The following is a 19,895-nucleotide window of genomic DNA, read 5'->3' on the forward strand; positions in this document are numbered from 1 at the left end:
TTAAAACCACCATTTCATTATATCTCATGATTTTATGATTAATGAATTTAAGCAAGGCTTGGCTAGATGATTCTTCTGTTCCCTGCGGCATTGATTAAGGTTATTTAGCTCAGCTGGCAGATGTTCTATCTGGAAATTCTAGGATGGCCTCATTCTTATGTCTGATTCTTTGGTGGGGATGGCTGGAAGCTTTGCTCAGCTGGGACTAAGGACTGGGGTGTCCATGAGTGGCCTGCTAGTATGGAGGCCTCAGGGTAGTAGAATTTCTTATTTGGCAATTTAGGGTTCCAAGAGTGTGTGTTACAGTAAACAAGGAGGAGGCCTCATGACCTTTAGGACAGCCTCATATGCCTCACAGCATCACTTCTGTTGTAATCTGTTGGGCTCCATAAGACCACTCAGATTCAAGAAGAAGGGACATACCCCATCCCATGAGGGAAGGAGGGTCAAAGGATGTTTTAAAACCGCCACAGTTGTAAATGACAATTTGAGCAAGTAAATTATCATCTGGTTGACATTTATCATATCTTTGAGGTTGGAAGAGTTGAAGGTTCCTACCCAACATGAGTAGCTGGTAAGAGCAGATCTATTGGCAAGTTTGGGGGACCGTCTCAGGTGTTGCAAAAGTATTGTGCTGACTATTTAACAGAGCTTTCAGGCTTCTACAGATACGCCAAAGTAGCTGAGAGCTTGTTTTCTTCATCTGTTCCTTGGAAGGCAGTTCAAATGAGAAAAGATAAGCCAGCATAGACCGGTAGTTACGAGTATAGGTTCTGAAGCCAATTTGATATGCATTCAAATCATTATTTTTTGGCAAATTACTTTACTCTTCTGAGCCTCAATTTCTCATTTATAAAATGGATGAATACTACTTCATAGGATTAAAGAACTAAGGTTCGAAGCAGAAGGCTAATTGTAAGAATTTCTTCCCAAATAGAATAAGTGATGGACATTGAAAAAAAGGTGAGCAGTGGAGAAAAGCTTTAGGAAATGTATAAGTAGCTGCTAATAGAACCATCAAATTTAGGCTTTTCCAAAGTGGCTTTCATGGAAATTGAAAGGATATATAGAAATTGTGTAAAAGTATTATAAGAAGAAAGGATTATGTGGCCCATTTGGGAAATGTTGGGTTTAACAAAATTCACAAAGTCCAGTGGGCTTCTTATTTCCTTTTGTAGTTTTCCAGAATCATTAATATTAACTAACTGTCCATGGGGGGAGACATTGTATACAGTGCTTTCCAAACTTGTCCATCCAGGGATCATTTTTCTTATAGGATTTCTTGAGGCTAGTATTTCAGGTAAAACACTTTGGGAAACATTAATCTAATGACAAAGTAATACCAACATGCACATTACAAATATGAGCTTAAAACAATAGTATTTAAGAAGTGCATTAAAGTTACTTTCTTATAATTAATAAATAGTGACATTAAAAGGTAGACTGGAAGCTCTATTAGTCTTATTTAAAAATGGTAACATACGAGCAAAATACTGACACAGTTCAACATTATACAACAGGTAAATTTCAATGGGGTACTAGAATCCACGAGTTTCTGATAACAAATGCTCCTTCTGATAACAGCTAATTAATTAATTAGAGAAATATTGATTGATTATCTTCTATGTGCCTGGGACTGTTTCAGACAAAATTCTTGTCTTTATAGAACTTATATTCTAGTTGGGTAAGACAGGAAATAAGCAATGAACATTGTAAATAGGTAAATTATATAGTCTATTAGAAAGAGGTAGGTCCTCTGGAAAAAATAGAGCAGGGCAAAGAGGAAAGAGTACATAGGTGGTTTTTGGTGATGGTTTACAATCTTAAATAGGTAGTCAGCATAGGCCTAATTGAGAAGGTGGCATTTAAGTAATTATTTGAAGGAGATGTGAAGGCCCTAAGGCTCAGGACCAGCAAGGAGGACAGTAGGGCAGGAGCAGGTTAGAGAGGAGAAGAGTGATTGGAGATGAGATCAGAGAAATAATAGGGACCAGACTGAATAGGTCTTTTCAGACTGACATAAGAACTTGCAGCCCGGAATGAGATGGGAAGCCATGTGGCCAGTAAGCAAAAGAAGAACATGATCTGACTTACATTTTGAAAGGATCTCTGTTGCTGCTAAGTTGAGTATAGGTTGTGGAGGGCGTGAGTGGAAGCTGGGAGACAATGGTAGACCATCACAATAATTTAAGTGAGTCAGTGATGGTGGGAGCAGTAGATATGGTAAGCAGGTCAGATGTAGGATCTCTTTTAAATGTGGAACAAGCAAGATATCCTGATGGATTGCACATGGGTGTGAGAGAAAGAGAGGGGTCAAGGATGACTGTAAGTTGGCCTGAGGACTCAAGAATGGCATTGCCATCAGTTGAGTTAGAGAATGCTATGGGCAGAGAAGGTTTGGAGTACGAACCAACTTTCAGTTTCGGACACATTAAGTTTGAAATGTCTGTTATATGTTCAAGTGGAGATGTTGAGTAGGCTGTTGCCATATATGAATCTTGGCTTCAGGAGTGAGATCTGGGCTGGAAATGTAATTTTGTTTTTCTTTGGCATATGGATGACATTTAAAGCCATGACACTTGTTGACATCAACAGTGATTCTGGACTCCTTGTATACTTTGGGTCTTATGTCAACACTTGGTCTATAATCCTAGCAATGGGCTGAGGCAGACCTCTGGTGACTCTGACACTTTGAGTGATGTGTATGGTTCACAGGAAGTGCCCAGAGGAGCAGGAATCATGTGGTGCCAGTGTACAAAGTTGAGTGAATGCGCTTAGTGATGCGCAGGCTAAGAAGGCACAAATAACATGACTTGACCTGGTTTAGAAAAGTCACTAAACCTCAGAACTTATCTCCCATTTTGGGCTGGATAGGGGGTGAGAAACTCTTACTTTTAAATTCTTTTTTCTCTCCTCCTCAGTTGTATTTTATTGGATTAGGAATTTGTATTTATAGAAAGATTTCTCATTTTCTGTTCTAATTTCATTTTGGCCGCTCTACCTGCAAGGTTGCTATTGGAGCCCTACATCCGGACCCTAAATAACAGTTATCCTTTTGGATAAAAAAATGAGCTGTTAATAAATATTGAAAGTGAGATATTAACTGATTATTTAACCCCCATTTCATTGCAGATGATGCTTGCTGAATATCAGAGAGTGAAGTCAAAAATGCCTCCCACTATAGAGCAACTGATGGTCCCTCATTTGGCCAAAGTGGATGAAGCTCTCCAACCCGGCCTGGCTGCACTGACCTGGACGTCACTGAACATTGAGACGTACTTGAAAACCACTTTTGCAAAGATCAGTAAGTCTGTCTAAATGGTTATTATTTCTCAGTTTGAAAGGCTGAGTTCTTAATGTCTATTGTATAGTTTCTTATAGATATTGTGATATAAATAATGAAACAAGAAGTGTTATTCTTAAGCTGTTCCATAAGGAAGTTACCAAAATATATGAATTAATTAATTTCCTGGAAACAATATATGTTCACTATTTAATTTTATCCCCAGAGGTTAACTGCGTTTTAAAATTATGCTTATTGCTGGACATGAGAGTTTAAAGGATCTTTAGAGTCATTCAACTTTTTATACTAATAGGTTAGTGTGTTTTGAGACCCTCATTTGAAAGGTTGGAGATTTGGACAGAGTAGAGTGCTGAACAACAGGATATATGGGAAAAGTTCAAGCAAACATTTTTCTTAATGAGGGATAGAATATGCTTTAAAATATATGTAAGGTGATATATTCCATAAAAGATGACTTCCCAGAATGTGTACAGGTATGTCACAAAGAAGGGGTCTGGGCTTGGGTGAGTCTGGGAAATCCAGGTTAAGCAAAGTCAGGCAGGTTTCTTTTCTGGAGGACTTCTCAGAGCCTTTAATATGCCACCGTTTGGTGGGTCTCCAAAAGTGGGCTCTTGTAGGTGGCATTTCCCAGAATTCCTTGACTGTCTTCTAGGATAACATATTAATACCTTATAGACCTTACGTGGTGGGCAGTGGAACACAGTGTGGAGTAGGGTAATGGAGTGGTTTTTCTGGGAAGACTTAGACTGTCTCCTCTCCTACGCAGTGTCCTCCACTTTCTCTTCATGGTCCAATTTTCCCCACACTTTATAGACCAGAATAAGTCTCACTCCCGAGAAGCCCACTCGGACTATTCTACTGCCTGGGACCACTTGCTCCTGTGCCTCCTGTTGTTTTCCAATTGGGACCAGAGACTCTACATTTTGATTTCTTCTAATGGTTTAGTACAGTTCCATCTTTCTCCCCAGATTGACCACAAACAGCATGAAAATCAGGCTATTTCTTTTGTATTTTCTTGGGTGCATACTAGACACCCATACATTTATGGATTTATAGTTGCAATAGTTTTATTTAATTAGTCTCTTTCTGTGTCTTTACCTCCCTAACCCCATTCCTACCCTTTGATCCCATCACCTCATTTCTCGGGCAGCCTTTCCTGGGCCTCTTTTCTGGATATTTCTCACGATGCCTCCTTTTATCAACCTTTTCTCCCTCTCCCCCTTTTTCTCCCTTTTCCTCTCCCTCTCTCTCTTTCTCTTTCTTCCTCAGGTCTTTCTCTTGGTCTTGTATTTGTGGCTGCTAAAGTAATACCTAGTCTATTTATAGCCTAAATTGTCAAGAGCTTATCTCATTGGTAGGTTTTCACTGTACTTTCCCAATAACTTAGAGCTCAGAAGGGCCCAGCTATTTAGTTTACCAGGTGCTGCATACTGAAGAATATTTGAGAGATACTGGATTGGGCATTGCAGTGGAGTGAGGGATTAACAGGTGAACCCTCCTGCCCTCTTTGTTTTGCTTCATAGGTTGGGGGCTGGATTCAAAGACAAATTATAAAAGCATCTTTAGATATGATAGAGATGTGTTTTAGGCTCATTACAATCTGAATGTCTAATAATATAAAATGCATGATCAGACAACCACAGCATTATAGGAGTGGAGACAATTGTAGAAATAATCTTAAATAAGATCTTCAATTTAAAGTTGGAAAACTATGATCCAGAGATGCCAAATGGCTTCTAATGTTGTATAGATGTAAGCAGTAAGGATGAGTCTAGCACTGTTCCCTTGCTTCTAAACCAATATTCTTTCCAAAATATATCTCCTCAGGAACTACAACAAGAGGAAATTGGCTAAAATTTTAGAAGGAAGCATTTATAAAATGTATAAAAACTTTGTATAAGAGTTATCGCAACCAAATTAGAACAGGCTACCAAGGTAGACTTTATTAACATTCTCTCTAAAGAATATTAGGATTAGAGTATTAACAATTTGAATGTCTTATTAGAGTGTTAGCTGGAGACAAGGAGATCATTTCTAAATAAACTCTTGTTAGTTCTCTGGTTCTGTTTTCTTTTTGTAATTTAAATGAAGGAACTGAGGTCAAACAAAGATTAAATGTGTTCGAGCGGCAAACCGTTGAGTCTCAACAACAGTTGGATTCTTTATTGGGTTAGAGACCTAACCTTTCTATCTACAGGTGGTTATTTGTATCATACATTGAAGAGAGTATTGACCACTCTTCAAAATATCACACAGGACTTCTATCGACATGATTTTGCACAATCTATGCATAGATGTTGTGTGAGTTCCCTATTGCAGCTGCAACAAGTTACCACAAACTTAGTGGCTTAAAATAACAGAGTTATGGGAGTGAAAAGTCCAAAATAAGTCTTAAGGAGTTAAAATCAGGCTATTAGCAGGGATGCTTCCTTCCAGGGGATCTAGGGAGAGAATCCTTTCCAGCTTCCAGAGGCTACCTACATCCTTTGGCTCTTGGTCACTCCATCTTCACAACCAGCAGCATAGTATCTTCAGATCACTTTCTCACTGTCCCTCTGTTTCCACAATCACATTTTCTTCTGTCTGCCTCCCTCTTATAAGGACCCTGTTGACTACCTTGGCTCCCCCTGGATAATCCAAGACAATCTCCACATCTTAACATCCTTAACTTGATCATATCTGCAAAGTTCCTTTTGCCATGTAAGGTAGTATTCGCAGGGGATTAGGATGTGGACATCCTTAGGAGGCCACAGATGTCCTTGAAAATGAATCACAGATTCTTCAAAGGCAACAACTTACTACAGATGTCTTTGAAGCAGCTTTGAAGAATCAGAAATAGTAAAGAATTTTATTGAGCACACATGCTTAGATAAAAGCATTGGCTCTCTTTTGGTTTTGAATAAGTTTACTGGGCAGAACTATTTGGTATCTTCAGTAGCCTCTTTAATAATTAGCTTAGAAATGATTGAAACTTTTAGGTCTTTAATCTTTAGGAAGTCAAGGTATTTTTCTAAGGAAGTGTTTACATCTGTGATACATCATGAATATGTAACGTGGACTTTTCTGTATTTGATTTTAATTTCGTTTCCTAGAAGAAAGTAGTATCAGAAAAAAAGAGAATTTGGGGCTGGCCCTGTGGCCGAGGGGTTAAGTTTGCGCGCTCTGCTGCAGGCGGCCCAGTGTTTCATTGGTTCGAATCCTGGGTGCGGACATGGCACTGCTCATTAAACCACGCTGAGGCAGCGTCCCACATGCCACAACTAGAAGGACCCACAACAAAGAATATACAACTATGTACTGGGGGGCTTTGGGGAGAAAAAGTAAAAAATAAAATCTTTAAGAAAAAAAAGAAAAAAAGAGAATTTACTGTTTAACGTCCATTGAAAAATCTGTTTACCCCTTAGATGGAGATCCATTAACCATCGTTTCTACTTTTGATGCAAAGCTTAATTTCCTGCAGAATAGGCCTTTCCATCCATGGAAGTTAGTGTCCAAGATTACTTCAGCACAACTTAAAAAACGTACCTTATTATAGTAAGAGTAAAAGAAAAATTGGGGGAATTTCACTTCAATAATATATGTTGAATACCTCCCATGGAATAGGCACTGGGCCAAGTGTTGAAGGAGCAAGAATGAAAAAGATGAATTCCAGAAGTTAAGACAATGAGTAGACAATACGGTATACACAGAGGTGGAAGGATGCTCAGGGGCCAATGCCGGTGCAGCAGGATGGGGCCATTTGAATACGTGCAGATTCATAGAAAGCCTCCCGGGGGGATGCATTTAAGCTGGATCAAGTCTGCATCAGAGTTAGACAGGCTGAGACAGCTGGGAAACTGGTTCAAGAAAGAACAGTGTGAGAAGCACTCGAGAAACAACAGTGTGGAGTGACTTTAATCCTGCTTTTACGACTGCAGTTTAATCAAGTGTTGATTTATTTCTTAAAACAAAATGCTTAATCTCTTTTATTCTCTTTTATTTTTTCCAAAGAGGACCTGGAATTGCTGCTTGACAGGGTCAATGACTTGATAGAGTTCCGCATTGACGCCATTCTAGAAGAAATGAGTAGCACGCCTCTTTGTCAACTTCCCCAGGAGGAGCCACTTACCTGTGAAGAGTTTCTCCAAATGACAAAGGTTATTACAAGATTGATGTTTTTATTTGAATACATTTTTTATGATTCATTTTTCTATAAAGGACATTTTTTGAAGCATAAATTACATTTTTTTCTCCACCCATGATTTGTCTGTGATAGATTTGATTCAAACACAGAGCCTTCTGACAGTAATTTGAAAATGAAGAGGAATGTATCTAAGGAGTCACTTAGACATGAGGAACAAATCATTTCTTTTCAGATCAGTAGAACATAAATTGCCTTAGAACACATTTCTCATTTTACCATATCTTTTGAAGAATAGAGCTATTTTGCTGCAGAGCTTTTAATAAGCTAAGGTTAATTAATAAAACAATTGTTTTAAACAGCTTCTGGACAGAATTTCTTCTTTAGACTTTTCTGTAGACCAGTGTTTCCCAAACTGGTGTTCTGTGGCACACAGTCCTGGGGCTGTTGCCAGGAAACCTGGGAAAGGGGGAATCTGTGTTGAAACTGCTTAGGGTAAAAACTGTACTTTCCCCTTACGGATTCTTTACACGTTAGCATATCAGAAGAAGGGCTTCAAAAGGTCTCCTGGAAAAGAGCCCATTTAACTTTCTTTAACCCATTATTTCTCAAACTTATTTGCAAATGGGATGCTTGGTCCCCTGTGCCAGGATTAAGATCCTGGGAGCAGTGCTCCATGAAGTGCCACTTTGGGAAAGTCACTTTAGCATTGTTTACAGTATTCCTGATGGGCATCCTGATTATAAGAACTCATCAATGGTGCTTATAATGCAGTATGTCAGGAGTCGCCGAAACCATCCCCACTAGAAGGAGACTCATGGAATTCAGAATCTAGTTGCACTGAAGGCTGAGACATTACTGCAAAGTAACGAGGACACACAGTCAGACCATAAGGGAAAAGACAGGTGGAGTTTAGAGGAATGTGTATGCGGCTTCCTTAAGGTTTCTCTGTCTCACGAGGGGCCACACAGAGCTCTCTCCTCCCAGCAACAAAAATGCAGCAACACATGTGCAACATTTCTGCCCAGGAAAGTGCGTTAGAGACTCAATGCCCAAGGTTTTTGTTGGGTCTCGTCATGTAGGCACCTTCTGCCTATCATGGACCAAAATTCCAGACATCCCGAAGGAAAGCAAGAGTTCAGCATAAACCACACTGTTTGCACAGGCAGTCTAGCCACAGTGAGCCACTCTTGTCAGCTAAGGAACTGGGAGAATCCTCCCGAAATCCCGTCTCCCAGACGCCAGCCAGAGACCGACCTCACAAGCAGGCCAGCAATCTCAGGCTTGCAATGTTCACCCTTTTCTGTGTGTATGGTAATCTTCAGTTTATGTTAAATCATTGCTATATAATGAATACTAAATGTCTACATTTTAGAAATTTCTGGTTCTTCCTTCTCTCAGACTCGCTAACTATGGGTAGACCCCAAACTCCCCTTTGTTTCTCCTGCTTGTTTGTCATGCTTTCCCCCCGAGAAATCACTTGACTCCATGGTTTTAAAATTACCTCTATTCTTATGATTGTTTTATAAAATGCTTTTGTTGTACTTTAAAAGCAAGTTTTAGAATATTTTTTAAAAATGGGAAAAAATAGCATTTTTATCAATCACACCACCGTTGTTATAATTTTGATGTACTACCTATTTACATGTCTCTTAATAAATTTGTAATCCCAACCACAGACACAGCAGATTTTGAATAGTGTTTTTTTTTCTTTTTTCCACTTGGCTTTTCTTCACAAAGTATTTTTGATGTTGCTGTATGGCTTTCACAGCCACTATTTTAGTCTTGCCTTCAGAATGTTCTATTGAGTTTGATGTACCTTAATTTTCTTACTAATTTCTTGTTGCTGGACATTTAGATAGCTTCCAAAGTTTTGCTCTTTTGACAAGTGCTACAATGAATATATTTGCATGTATCATGCTTTTTTCCCCTTTAGTATTATTTTCTCCTCCAAAGTAAGATTGTCACGTCAAAGAGTGTGGCTTTATTTAATGGATCTTAATATTTGTAACCAAGCTGCTGTTCAAAAGGATGGTATCAATTTACAATGCCACCAGCAATGTGACAGTACCGATTTCACTATTGCCCAACAAACACTGTTTCATTATGATTATAATAAATTATAATAAAAATTTTATTACAGTAAATTATATAATAAATAATATATTCATTATAAATATAATAACCTACTCTAATAAATTATAATAAGAAATGATAAATTATTATAATTTTTAAATTGTAGTTTAAGTAGCAAAATCATAGAACTTAATTTTAATTTGCATTTTTGGTTACCAATATAAATGAATGATTACCAATATAAATGAATGATTTTTCTTGAATTTGTTTACTTTTTATAATTCATTTATTCCTTCAACAAATTCTGTGGAGCTCCTATGCAATCACTCCTGGGGATACAGGAGTAAGCAAAACAGATGAGATCCCTGCCATCATGGAGCCCACTTTCAAGTGGAGGAAACAAACAAACAAACAAACAAGCCAATAAATAAACAATGTATCAGGTGGTGATAAGTTAAATGGAGAAAAATTGAGGGTAATGGAGAAAAGGAGTACCTGATAGAGAGTTGTGATTTTATGTTGCTGGTCAGGCATGACATCTGTGATTACATGTGAACACAAGAAGTGAGGAAGTAGAGGCACATGAATATCTTTGGGGGGAAAGCATTCCAGGCAGAGAGAATAGCAAGTGCAAAGGCCCTGAGGCAGAAGCTTGTTATGGTAGCTGGAGGAAGATGCTGAGTTGAAGTTCATTGAGTATGTTCATATGCTGAGGGGGAAAATCAAGGAAAGAAGGACAAGGCGAATGATTGGTAAGTGTGGTCTCTGAAGAAGCAGGACTGTCTGTGACTTAGAACTCAGATTGTGTGATTATTCTTAAACAGAAGGAGAAACATTACATTCACTAAAGGGGGGTCGGGGGTTAATGATGGAAGCTGGTTTGTCTTCTGGGTGAGAGCATGGGGTCAGGGAGTTGGGTGAGTCCTGTGTCATGGCCATCATTTGCTTTGTGCTGTAGAAATCAAGGTCATTAGCTGAGTGTGATGGAGGTGGGTGGTGTAAAGATTTTAAGACACAGTGATTTGAGGACACAACTATTATAGGGGCTGGTAGAAGAATGTGACTGGAGTCACATAGAAGACTAGGGGCCTGATTGAGTTCAGGGACCATGAATTCCCAATGCCAAGAACCTGCATTGCCATGTCTTGTGTGTGCAAGTGGAGAGGGTCGGTCACCTGCTTCATTTGGGTTGGGCTTCTCCTGGGTGGGGCAGTGGAAGGCTGAGGGAGTAAAGGATATTGGCACAAGAGTGGTTGAAGTGAGAAATTATGCTGTTAGGAGAGGGTCTGTAGAGTCAGGATTTAAGATGCAGACTTTAAAGAATATTAGTGATCTCTCAGAGAACAAGGAGCTAGCTTATACGGAGTGAGATGAACAAGCTTGACAAACATCGGTTCTGTGGTTCTGTGTGATTTGCTAACCAATAATAATAACAAGCACTTCTTGAGTACTTACTTTGTGGCGGGCACGGTTCTTAGCGTTTTATGTACATTATCTTATGGAATACTCACAACAATCTAAGGTAGGCTCTGCCATAATCGCCATTTTGCAGATGGGGGAACCAAGGCCCAGAAGGATTTCCAAGAATCACACAGAGCTAGGATTTGAACCACATTGTTTGGTGCCAGACCCTATACTTGTTACTAGATGATGCTAACTCTATCCCATCCCTTACTCAATGTCTGAGTTGCCTCCTGTTCATAGCTATCTTTGTCTCTTTTTCATGACTGTCTCTGGGCTGGGGATGGAGATTGGTAGTTGGGGGAAGTTCTGAGTTGGAAGCGAAATTGTTATTTTATATTTTATTTGATGATAAAGAAGTTTAATAGTTAGTTTCAGGACTCATCAAAATGTTCCTGTTTGAATGGCATCAAAATGTCATGTGCCCTGCAGCAGTGGAGTGGAGGTGAAGGTTCTGGGTGATAAGGAGGTAAATGAATTGTGAAGCTGATGTTTGGAATGGATGGTCCCTGAGTCCACAAGAGTCTCAAGATGAATCATAGCGGAACCTGGAATGGAGCCGGAGACTATGACCAACAGAGTCTATTGCTTCATGAACTTATTTCCAACCAGGGGGTAGATCACTTACTGTTTACATCTGTCCCTATCTGTCCGCCTGTCTGTCTGTCTATCTATGTATCTACCTATCTATTTACCGTCTGTCATCCTACAGAATTGATCACAGTGCCCCAAACACATTACGGAGTGAGATGAACAAGCTTGACAAACATCGGTTCTGTGGTTCTGTGTGATTTGCTAACCAATAATAATAACAGCACTTCTTGAGTACTTACTTTGTGGCGGGCATGGTTTTTTAAATCTCATTCTTGAGAAATGTGTAATCTACTTGGAGGGGAGGGGACTATCTGAAATTAATTAGGGGTTGACTGTGGCTTGATGGCAAAGGTGAGGCAAAGGTGAGGAAGAAAGGCTGGCTAGAGCAGATTTATGTGAAATGAGGGAAACTTCATGGAAAGAGAGGCTGCTCATGGTGCTGGGAGTTGTCTCCTCTGCTGCTGGAGAAGTAAGTGTAATTTTGGTCCATGCATGCTGTTCCACTTGGTTTCCTTGTCTTTAATGCATTCCTTTACAGGATGCCTGGCCTGGGTTAGGGGCTGAGCATCATTGGAGGTCAAAATCTCATGTGGAGGCTGAACCTATGGCCTTACTACCGTTACTGAAGTGCCTGCAAGAGCTCGGTCAACAAGTATGACACTGTGCTAATTCTTTTTTGGTAGGACCTTTGTGTAAATGGTGCTCAGATACTACACTTTAAAAGCTCATTAGTGGAGGAAGCCGTCAATGAGCTAATAAATATGTTGCTGGATGTGGAAGTTCCATCTAAAGAAGAAAGTGAAAAAATATCCAGTGTGAATAGTGCTGATTCAAAAACCAAAAATTCAGGTAAGAGATGGGGTCTTGGAAGGTCTTGCTTTTCTAGGACATTGCGGAAAACTAAAATTTAATTTCTACATATCAATTAATTTCACACTTCTAAAAACACCCTCCCAATTTTAGAGGGACATTTATAAATCTGAAATTATGATTCTGAGCATATTGTAATGACTCTATGTCATTAATTCCCATTATTTTTTGTTAAACTCTACAAACATATACTTTGCATTGGCCCCTGTTAGCTCTCTTTGCAGGTATGTGTGCGTGTTTTTTATCTTATCAGTGGAGTAGGATGGATTCTGGATTGGAATTCCTGTTGAAGTACGTCTACACTAGAGCAAATCTTTTGTGGGACAGATGAGGACACTGAGAGGCAGAGAAGGGAAATTATTCCCCCGAGCTTTTATGGCTGTTGGAGGAGGAGCGAGCACGAAAACCCAGATCCCTGAGGCCCAGTCTTGCTTTTTCGGCCATAGCTCCTGCCTCTCCTCTGTTTCCTTCCTTTGAGGAGGAGAGGCTTCCATCAGTGCACCTGGTGCCCGGATTTCCTTTTCCTGTCCTTTGATGGCTTCAACTTCTAAGAAGTGTGACATTTGTTGTTAAACTTGCCTGTCATTTATCTTAATTTTCCTGTCTTTAATTGCAATAGCTGGTTCTCCCTCTCTCTCTCAATCTCTCTCATCTTGTAACAGCAAAAAGAGAAGAAGGAATTTCCGACACTTTGACATCTTCCCTTAATGCTGGGGCAGGTCTCCTGCCTTTGACGACTATCGCGAGAAAGAAGAAAGAGACGGAGATGTTGGAGGAAGAAGCCCGCGAGTTACTCTCTCATTTCAACCATCAAAACATGGATGCTCTTCTGAAAGTCACGAGGAATACGCTAGAGGCCATTCGCAGGCGCATTCATTCCTCCAACACGATGAACTTCCGGGGTAATAACCCCACACAGTTTAACTACTGGCTGGCCAGGCATGGTTGCTGGTTGTGTGTATACCTGTTCTATTTAAATAATTAAAAACCCCCCACCATTTATTGAGTGCCTCCTTATAAGTTTATATGTTATGAACTTTGTTTATCCCAACAATTCTATGAAGTAGATACCATCATTACTCTCATTTTAAAACTGAGAAAACTGAGCACAGAAAGGTTAAGTTATTTACCTAAAGTCATTTAGCTTTTGTTAATAACATAATAATTGACATCACTTTTAATCTTTTTGTCATATGATGAAAACATGTAAAATGAATTATTTTAATTAGTGAAAGAAAAAATACATACTTTTAAAAGAAGATATATAGAAAGATAATTTCATTGTTAAATTATTAGGTTATTAGCTAGTCTCATAAGGTGATAAAGATCTTATTAATGCCATCTTTTCCAAAGCAGAAAATGCTTTACTATTTTTGTGTAATAGTTTGTATTTTTTACTATTTTGTGTCAATATACTTTCAGTATACTTTCTTGTTGTTTTCCTCATTCTCAATACAATCATCTCTTCCTCAGCACATTTCACAAATAAGTGTTGCATTTCCCAGATGGGCCACAAAAATCCATCAAATATAGAGACATTCTGAAATTAAATTTTAAATTAAAAAATAGTAAACAATAGAATAACTAATTAATTAAAATGGGAAAGGAATAGGATAATAAAACCTTTTTATTCATTTTGAATACTGGCATTTAAGGGAAACCATCTCTAATATTTAATTAAAAGTGGATGAATAAAAGTGGAAACATTGAAAGAATTTTTTGTTTGGTGCCATGGTTTATTACGTTTTATTTCACTTCAGAATGGAGGGAGGATAGTTCTTTTCTTTGACACATGGATATTATTAGAGCTTATCAACTGTTGGTTGATATGCTGAATATTGAATGACATATCTTTCCCAACTTTATATATTATAGCTATTTCCAAAGATGTAAAAAGTTATACCCACACACACACACATACATACATAATACATATCTGTGTTTATATACCTATACCTATACTCAACTTTAAAAGCCCTTTGGATGTAAATGCTGAGTCACACTTTATTTCTTCTCCACTCTTTAACTGCTCTGAGTTTGGGTTATACACAGGGTGGTAGGAGAGGCGTATGTTTTATTTGAAATTCTAAACTGGTTGCTTGTTCTGACTTTGGCTTGGTCTGGTAGCTATCCTTGTTCTTCACGCCTTGCTTACTTATTCTACATTTAGCTAATTTGTTAGCATCCTGTTATTTGGAAAGCGCTGTCTTTAATATTTTAGATAAGAGTTTGCACAATAAGCCTGAGCCCACACAGCGGGTGTCCTTTGTGGAGGGTGTCCCAGTAGGTTGTCATCAGCAGAAAAGGACTTGGATTCCACTGAACTGCTCTGTTATATTGAGCAAAGCTAGAGCCCCCATTAGCTTTTATTCATTCATGCATTCAAAATATTTGTCCCCTTATATACCTACGCTGTCTTGTTCTAAGTGCTTTAATTTTTCTGGTTAAAAATGAAATAAATCCCATTTTGAATTAAAAAGATTAATCTTTCCTGTTTTGTGTTAACTCAGACAGTAACAGTGCGTCTAAGATGAAGCAGAACAGTCTGCCCATTTTCCGGGCAGGCATCACTCTGGCCATTCCCAACATTGCGATGGCGCCCGCTCTGGAAGACGTACAGCAGACACTGAACAAAGCCGTGGAGTGCATCGTCAGCGTCACCAAAGGGGTTAGACAGTGGAGCGGTGAGCTGGTGTCCAAGGTGGGTGTGCGATGAAGAAATCGTTTCACACGGAAGCTGCTTCTTTTACACATGGGACTGAGCTGAGAAATATCCTTTTATGTTACAGAAAAAGATGCATGAAAGAAAAATGGCTACTTTGCGGAATAATGAAGACAGTGATTCTGATGTTGAAATGGGAGAAAACGAACCTCAAGGTAAATGTTCTTTCAGTTCTTTTTAACTAGTCATTGGAAACCAACATTTACTGAGCTAAAATGTATTTTCCTTCCATACAATTCTCGATCAGATTAGGTTGGAATACTAATCTATGAGCCAATTTTAAGTTTGCAAAATACGTAATCCATGTATTCTAATATCATCGTTTAAAATAGCATATTTTTAGTGGTTATGTTACATTTGTGGCTACGTCACTGATTTCTGATCCAACGGGGCACAAGAAACATTTTAGTTTCGCAGTTTAAAGAGAAACTTGTCATCACAGTGAATATTTCCTGACATTTAAGAGACATTTTGTATTTTGACCTATTATGTGTCCTGTTTTGCTAACGTGCGGTGATTTTTGCTGTATATCTTATGGTTTTCATTTATATTCTGTAAAATTAGTTACTTGTTGCTGATTGTCTTTTGACAAGTGTCTTGGGATCAGGATGTTTTCACTCAGGGTGTTCTGAGTCAGGTCAAATAAAGGTAGGCTCTTTGATTAGGGCTTTTCCAGGGAGCTTCTAGACAGGTCAAATAGTGACAATTCTGTGGGGCTTCTTGAGGAGGTGCACACCCAGTCTGGCCCCTCTGGTGACTTCTAGGCTACTGCTAGGCTGTGGTTTCCATGGCCACAGTGGTTGCAAGGCTCCTGTTTCTCAAGGTTCTATGTAGCTGGTGAGGGGGCAGTGGGTGTAGAACCAGTTGAAACACCACAAAACTCACTGCTGTTACCAAGACTCAGCATTTTTTCTTGAATAAGCAAGAATTCCTTGGATTGTTGCAAGCTTTGGTTCATTTCCAGAGTCCTGAAAATTGATATTGACAAATTTTCCCACTCTTTTCGGTTGCTTTTATAAAGAAGGTTTTAGAGGTTCTTGCTTTACCATTAGACAAATCCCCTCAACTTTTTAAAGCATGTGCTCTATGCTGTCGATATAATCTTGTCTCTCTCTTTTTTGCTTTTAGATACCTTTGAAATAGCATCTGTAAACTTACCCATTCCCGTGCAAACCAGGAACTATTATAAGAATGTTTCTGACAACAAAGAGATTGTAAAATTAGTTTCTGTGCTTAGCACTATCATCAACTCCACCAAAAAGGTATGTCAAGAGGGTTTGTCGCCTGGGCTCTTTGCTTTACAATATGTGTCTGTGGGAAGCTAAGCATCACAAGCTTGTCTGACATGCGGCCCGGGGCTCACCCACTGTGCCTTCAGCAAGAGGCTTCTGGCGTCTTGTATGCGCTCGGCAAACGTTTACTTAACTGAAGATCTTTTGTTCTAGATTACAAGGTGAAAGAGAACTTGTTATTCCTATGTTTTATATTGTGTTCTGTTTAATGCCTTTAACCTCCTTATTTATTTAGTACAAATAAATCTGTTAAAAAATTTGCTATGTCCCAAACCACAGGTCAGACTGGTATTAAAATTACCCTCCAAAGAGTCCGTGATACTAGTACATTTGAAATAGAATAAGATTTGCAGTCGATTTTTCATATTTGTGTTGTCAGGCAAATCCTATAAAATATCACATGAAAATTTATGTATATTGCCACATGGAAATCAGACAATACTGAGAATAGAGAAAATATTAGTATTATCAGTACAAACTTCTACTGGACATGGATGTAAATTTGGGTTAATTTTTTCTTTCAACTTAGTCTTCTCTCAGCTTCCCCTTTTTGTTCAGGCAAATCTGTTGTGGTGGTCAAAGACTCAAAACCCTGAAGTTAATTTATACTTAAAAAAAATCTGTGTTCACAGTGCCGCTAAGACCTGTTGACTCTTTAAAAATGTTTCTCAGTGTTGAGGGAATAGTTGTCACTCAGTCAACACATCTTTTCTATTACTGAGTTTTGACAGAATGAGTTGCGTTTGTTTGAAAGCATTTGGAAAAGCTACCGTGGCTGTAACCATGTGCGGAAATATTATTGTTTAACTTTAATTTGTTCCCAAGGGAACTGGAAGCTTTTGCGTTTGTACGTTTTCAATTTTCCTTTCGTAATATAATGAAGGTCTCGTATTTAATTTTGCCCTAGGGACAGTGTTCACATAATTCAATTTAACAAATATTTATCTATTGCTTAGTTTAGCAAGCTCTACACTAAATGATAAAGGCAAGTAGAGTATCCTATGATGGTAATAAACAATCAGATATATTTTCAGATGTCTCAGTAATCATGGAAAATACAGTAAAATAAATCAATAATGAAGTACATTACTTTCTCTGAATATAAGCTGCCAGTATTATGAAAATCTCAGGGTAAGATATAGTAGTTGAGATTAACATACTGCTGGCAACAAAATGCTTCTCTCTGTGTTACTTTTGTTGCATTTGCTATTATGTGAAGGAAATGTGTAGCTCTTAGTCTTCTTAAAATAAGAGAAAAGGTTTTAGCACATAGAAGAACTTGCAGGACATTTTTAAGATTGATAGGATGGATAAATTGTTTCTGGAAGAATTAATACACACAGTGACAGTGTAAGACCAGCCCTCCACAGCCGCAGACCCTTCTGAATGATTCTCCCTCAACCACAGACAATCCTCTGATCCCATCCCCTTTCCTCTTGCCACAGCTGATTGGATCAGCACGTACACCTACATTCAGCACGTCCATAGGCCGGCCATCAACTGAGAGCATTGCCTGGCTTGAAAAGATGTGCTGGTCCAAATAATAAAATAACCTTGGCAATAAAAATGACTTAAGCAGAACAGCTCTGCATGTGTAGTTCATGTAATTTTTCCTTTAAGCTCTGGGTTACCTCCACTCAAAAAAGTTCCAATTTAATAAAGACTGACACTTTCAGATACAATAAATGAGAGTCTAAAACTTATCTGGGTAGGGTATAGTCTTAATATTATAAACGCTTGCATGTTGAAAGAGCTCAAGATTCTTGAATTTTTACCTATATTCATGAGTCTTTGATAACCTATAATTCATTCTCCAAGTCATCATACATTTGTGAATATGTCTACATGCTGTTGCAATGCATTCTGGGTATGCACATCAACATCTCAGCCCATGCCAGAGGATCAGTTGTAGTTGGGAGAAGCAGTGGCAGGTTAGCTTTCTGCATGTTAATGTGTGGGAAATCTCAACACATATTAGGCCTGAGGCTCTGAGGGACCCTCTAGCTGTGTGTGGGAAGTTGGAGTGGAGCTGCTTTGGTGCGGGTTGGTGAAATTCACTTAAAGCAATTGGACCATTTGGAATGCTGTTGGTGATGCTCTATTTTTTCAAATAATGGCATTTTTGATTCTATCTCAGTTTTGAAAATTGTTTCTTGTGCAGATGTAACCATGAAATTATAATCTAAGCCAATAGAAAAAGTTGATTCCCAAGAGGTAATTAACTTAGAAATGAAGAGAAGGATTTTCAATTATTTGTAAATGATATGATTATCTACCAAGTAAATCCAAGAGGCTAATCTGAAAAAATTTATAGCCCAGTAAGAGTTAAGTTAGTAGTCAGTTGAAGGATAATTATAAGCATTTTTGCTGTAATGCAGTAAACATGTTCCTGAAAATACTGTCTTGCAAAATTGCTCATTTAATATAATAAGGATTATGAGAAAAACAGGGTTGAGGCAGACACACAAAACATAGGAAATTTTGTAACCAGAGTAGCAACAAAAGCATTAACAATCATAGTAAAATATTAACCCATTTAATAGCGCTATAATAAGAACTTTACTATCAAAAAGTGAAAGAAACTTGGTAGAAGGTCGTGTAGGAAACAATCAAAGCTGCTGAGTTATAAAAATAAAGGTAAAATATGCAAAGATCAAGTTGAACTGGGCAAAGAACATTCTCAAAACGAAGTGGTGGCCAAATTGACCCAAAAGCAAGAAGTGGCACAAGGAGTGTGGCACAAAGGATTGCCACTTCAGCTGGTAGAAAACAAGGGGCTGGGAAAACAGCATTTGATAATGTGACCTCCCCATTATATTGACATCATTCCTAGTTTCCAATTGCGAGTGAGCCAATTCATCTTACAGAAGCACACTCTCTAGCAAAGAGGACTATTTATTAAAAAATATGTCAGACGGAGAAAGCCAAACACTGTATGATTTCACTCATATGTGGAAGATGCAAAAACAGCAACAGCAACAAACAAACACATAGATACAGAGAACAGATTGGTGGTTACCAGAGGGGAAGAGGGTGGGAGGAGGGCAAAATGGGTAAAGGGACACATGTGCATGGTGTCGGATGGCAACTAGACTTGATGGTGAACACGATGTAGGTTATACGGAAGTCAAAATATAATGACGTACACTTGAAATTTATATAATGTTGTAAACCAATGTGATCGCAATAAAAAAGAGAAAAAAAATCAGTTTTTTTTGGTAAACATGTGCCTTCCATAACCAGTTATAAAAATAGTGGAAAAAGATCCTGTTTACAATAACATCATCATTGAAAAATACTTAGGAACATACATAATAAGTGTTTGGGATCTCTAAGAAGATTCATCTAAAACTTAAGAAGGAATTTCAAAAAAAGATGGAAATATTTGGAAACACATGCTATGTTCCTGGATGGGAAGATTTAATGTTGTACAGATGGCCATCCTTATCCAGTGAA

The 19,895-nt window shown here is 38.5% G+C and overlaps 1 protein-coding gene across 2 annotated transcripts in view; it reads left to right on the forward strand.

Moving 5' to 3' along the window:
* Nucleotides 1–19,895, forward strand: part of DNAH5 (dynein axonemal heavy chain 5) — a 267,264-nt gene that overhangs the window by 87,019 nt on the left and 160,350 nt on the right. For both annotated transcript variants that reach the window (XM_070587179.1, XM_070587178.1), the window contains exons 16-22: nucleotides 3,133–3,304; nucleotides 7,295–7,440; nucleotides 12,239–12,404; nucleotides 13,088–13,327; nucleotides 14,936–15,126; nucleotides 15,215–15,302; nucleotides 16,276–16,409. In XM_070587179.1, the coding sequence (XP_070443280.1) occupies nucleotides 3,133–3,304; nucleotides 7,295–7,440; nucleotides 12,239–12,404; nucleotides 13,088–13,327; nucleotides 14,936–15,126; nucleotides 15,215–15,302; nucleotides 16,276–16,409 (1,137 nt within the window). The remainder of the gene's footprint in view (nucleotides 1–3,132; nucleotides 3,305–7,294; nucleotides 7,441–12,238; nucleotides 12,405–13,087; nucleotides 13,328–14,935; nucleotides 15,127–15,214; nucleotides 15,303–16,275; nucleotides 16,410–19,895) is intronic.

This window comes from Equus przewalskii, chromosome 20 (genome assembly GCF_037783145.1).
Source record: "Equus przewalskii isolate Varuska chromosome 20, EquPr2, whole genome shotgun sequence".
In the NCBI taxonomy this organism is placed as follows: domain Eukaryota; kingdom Metazoa; phylum Chordata; class Mammalia; order Perissodactyla; family Equidae; genus Equus; species Equus przewalskii.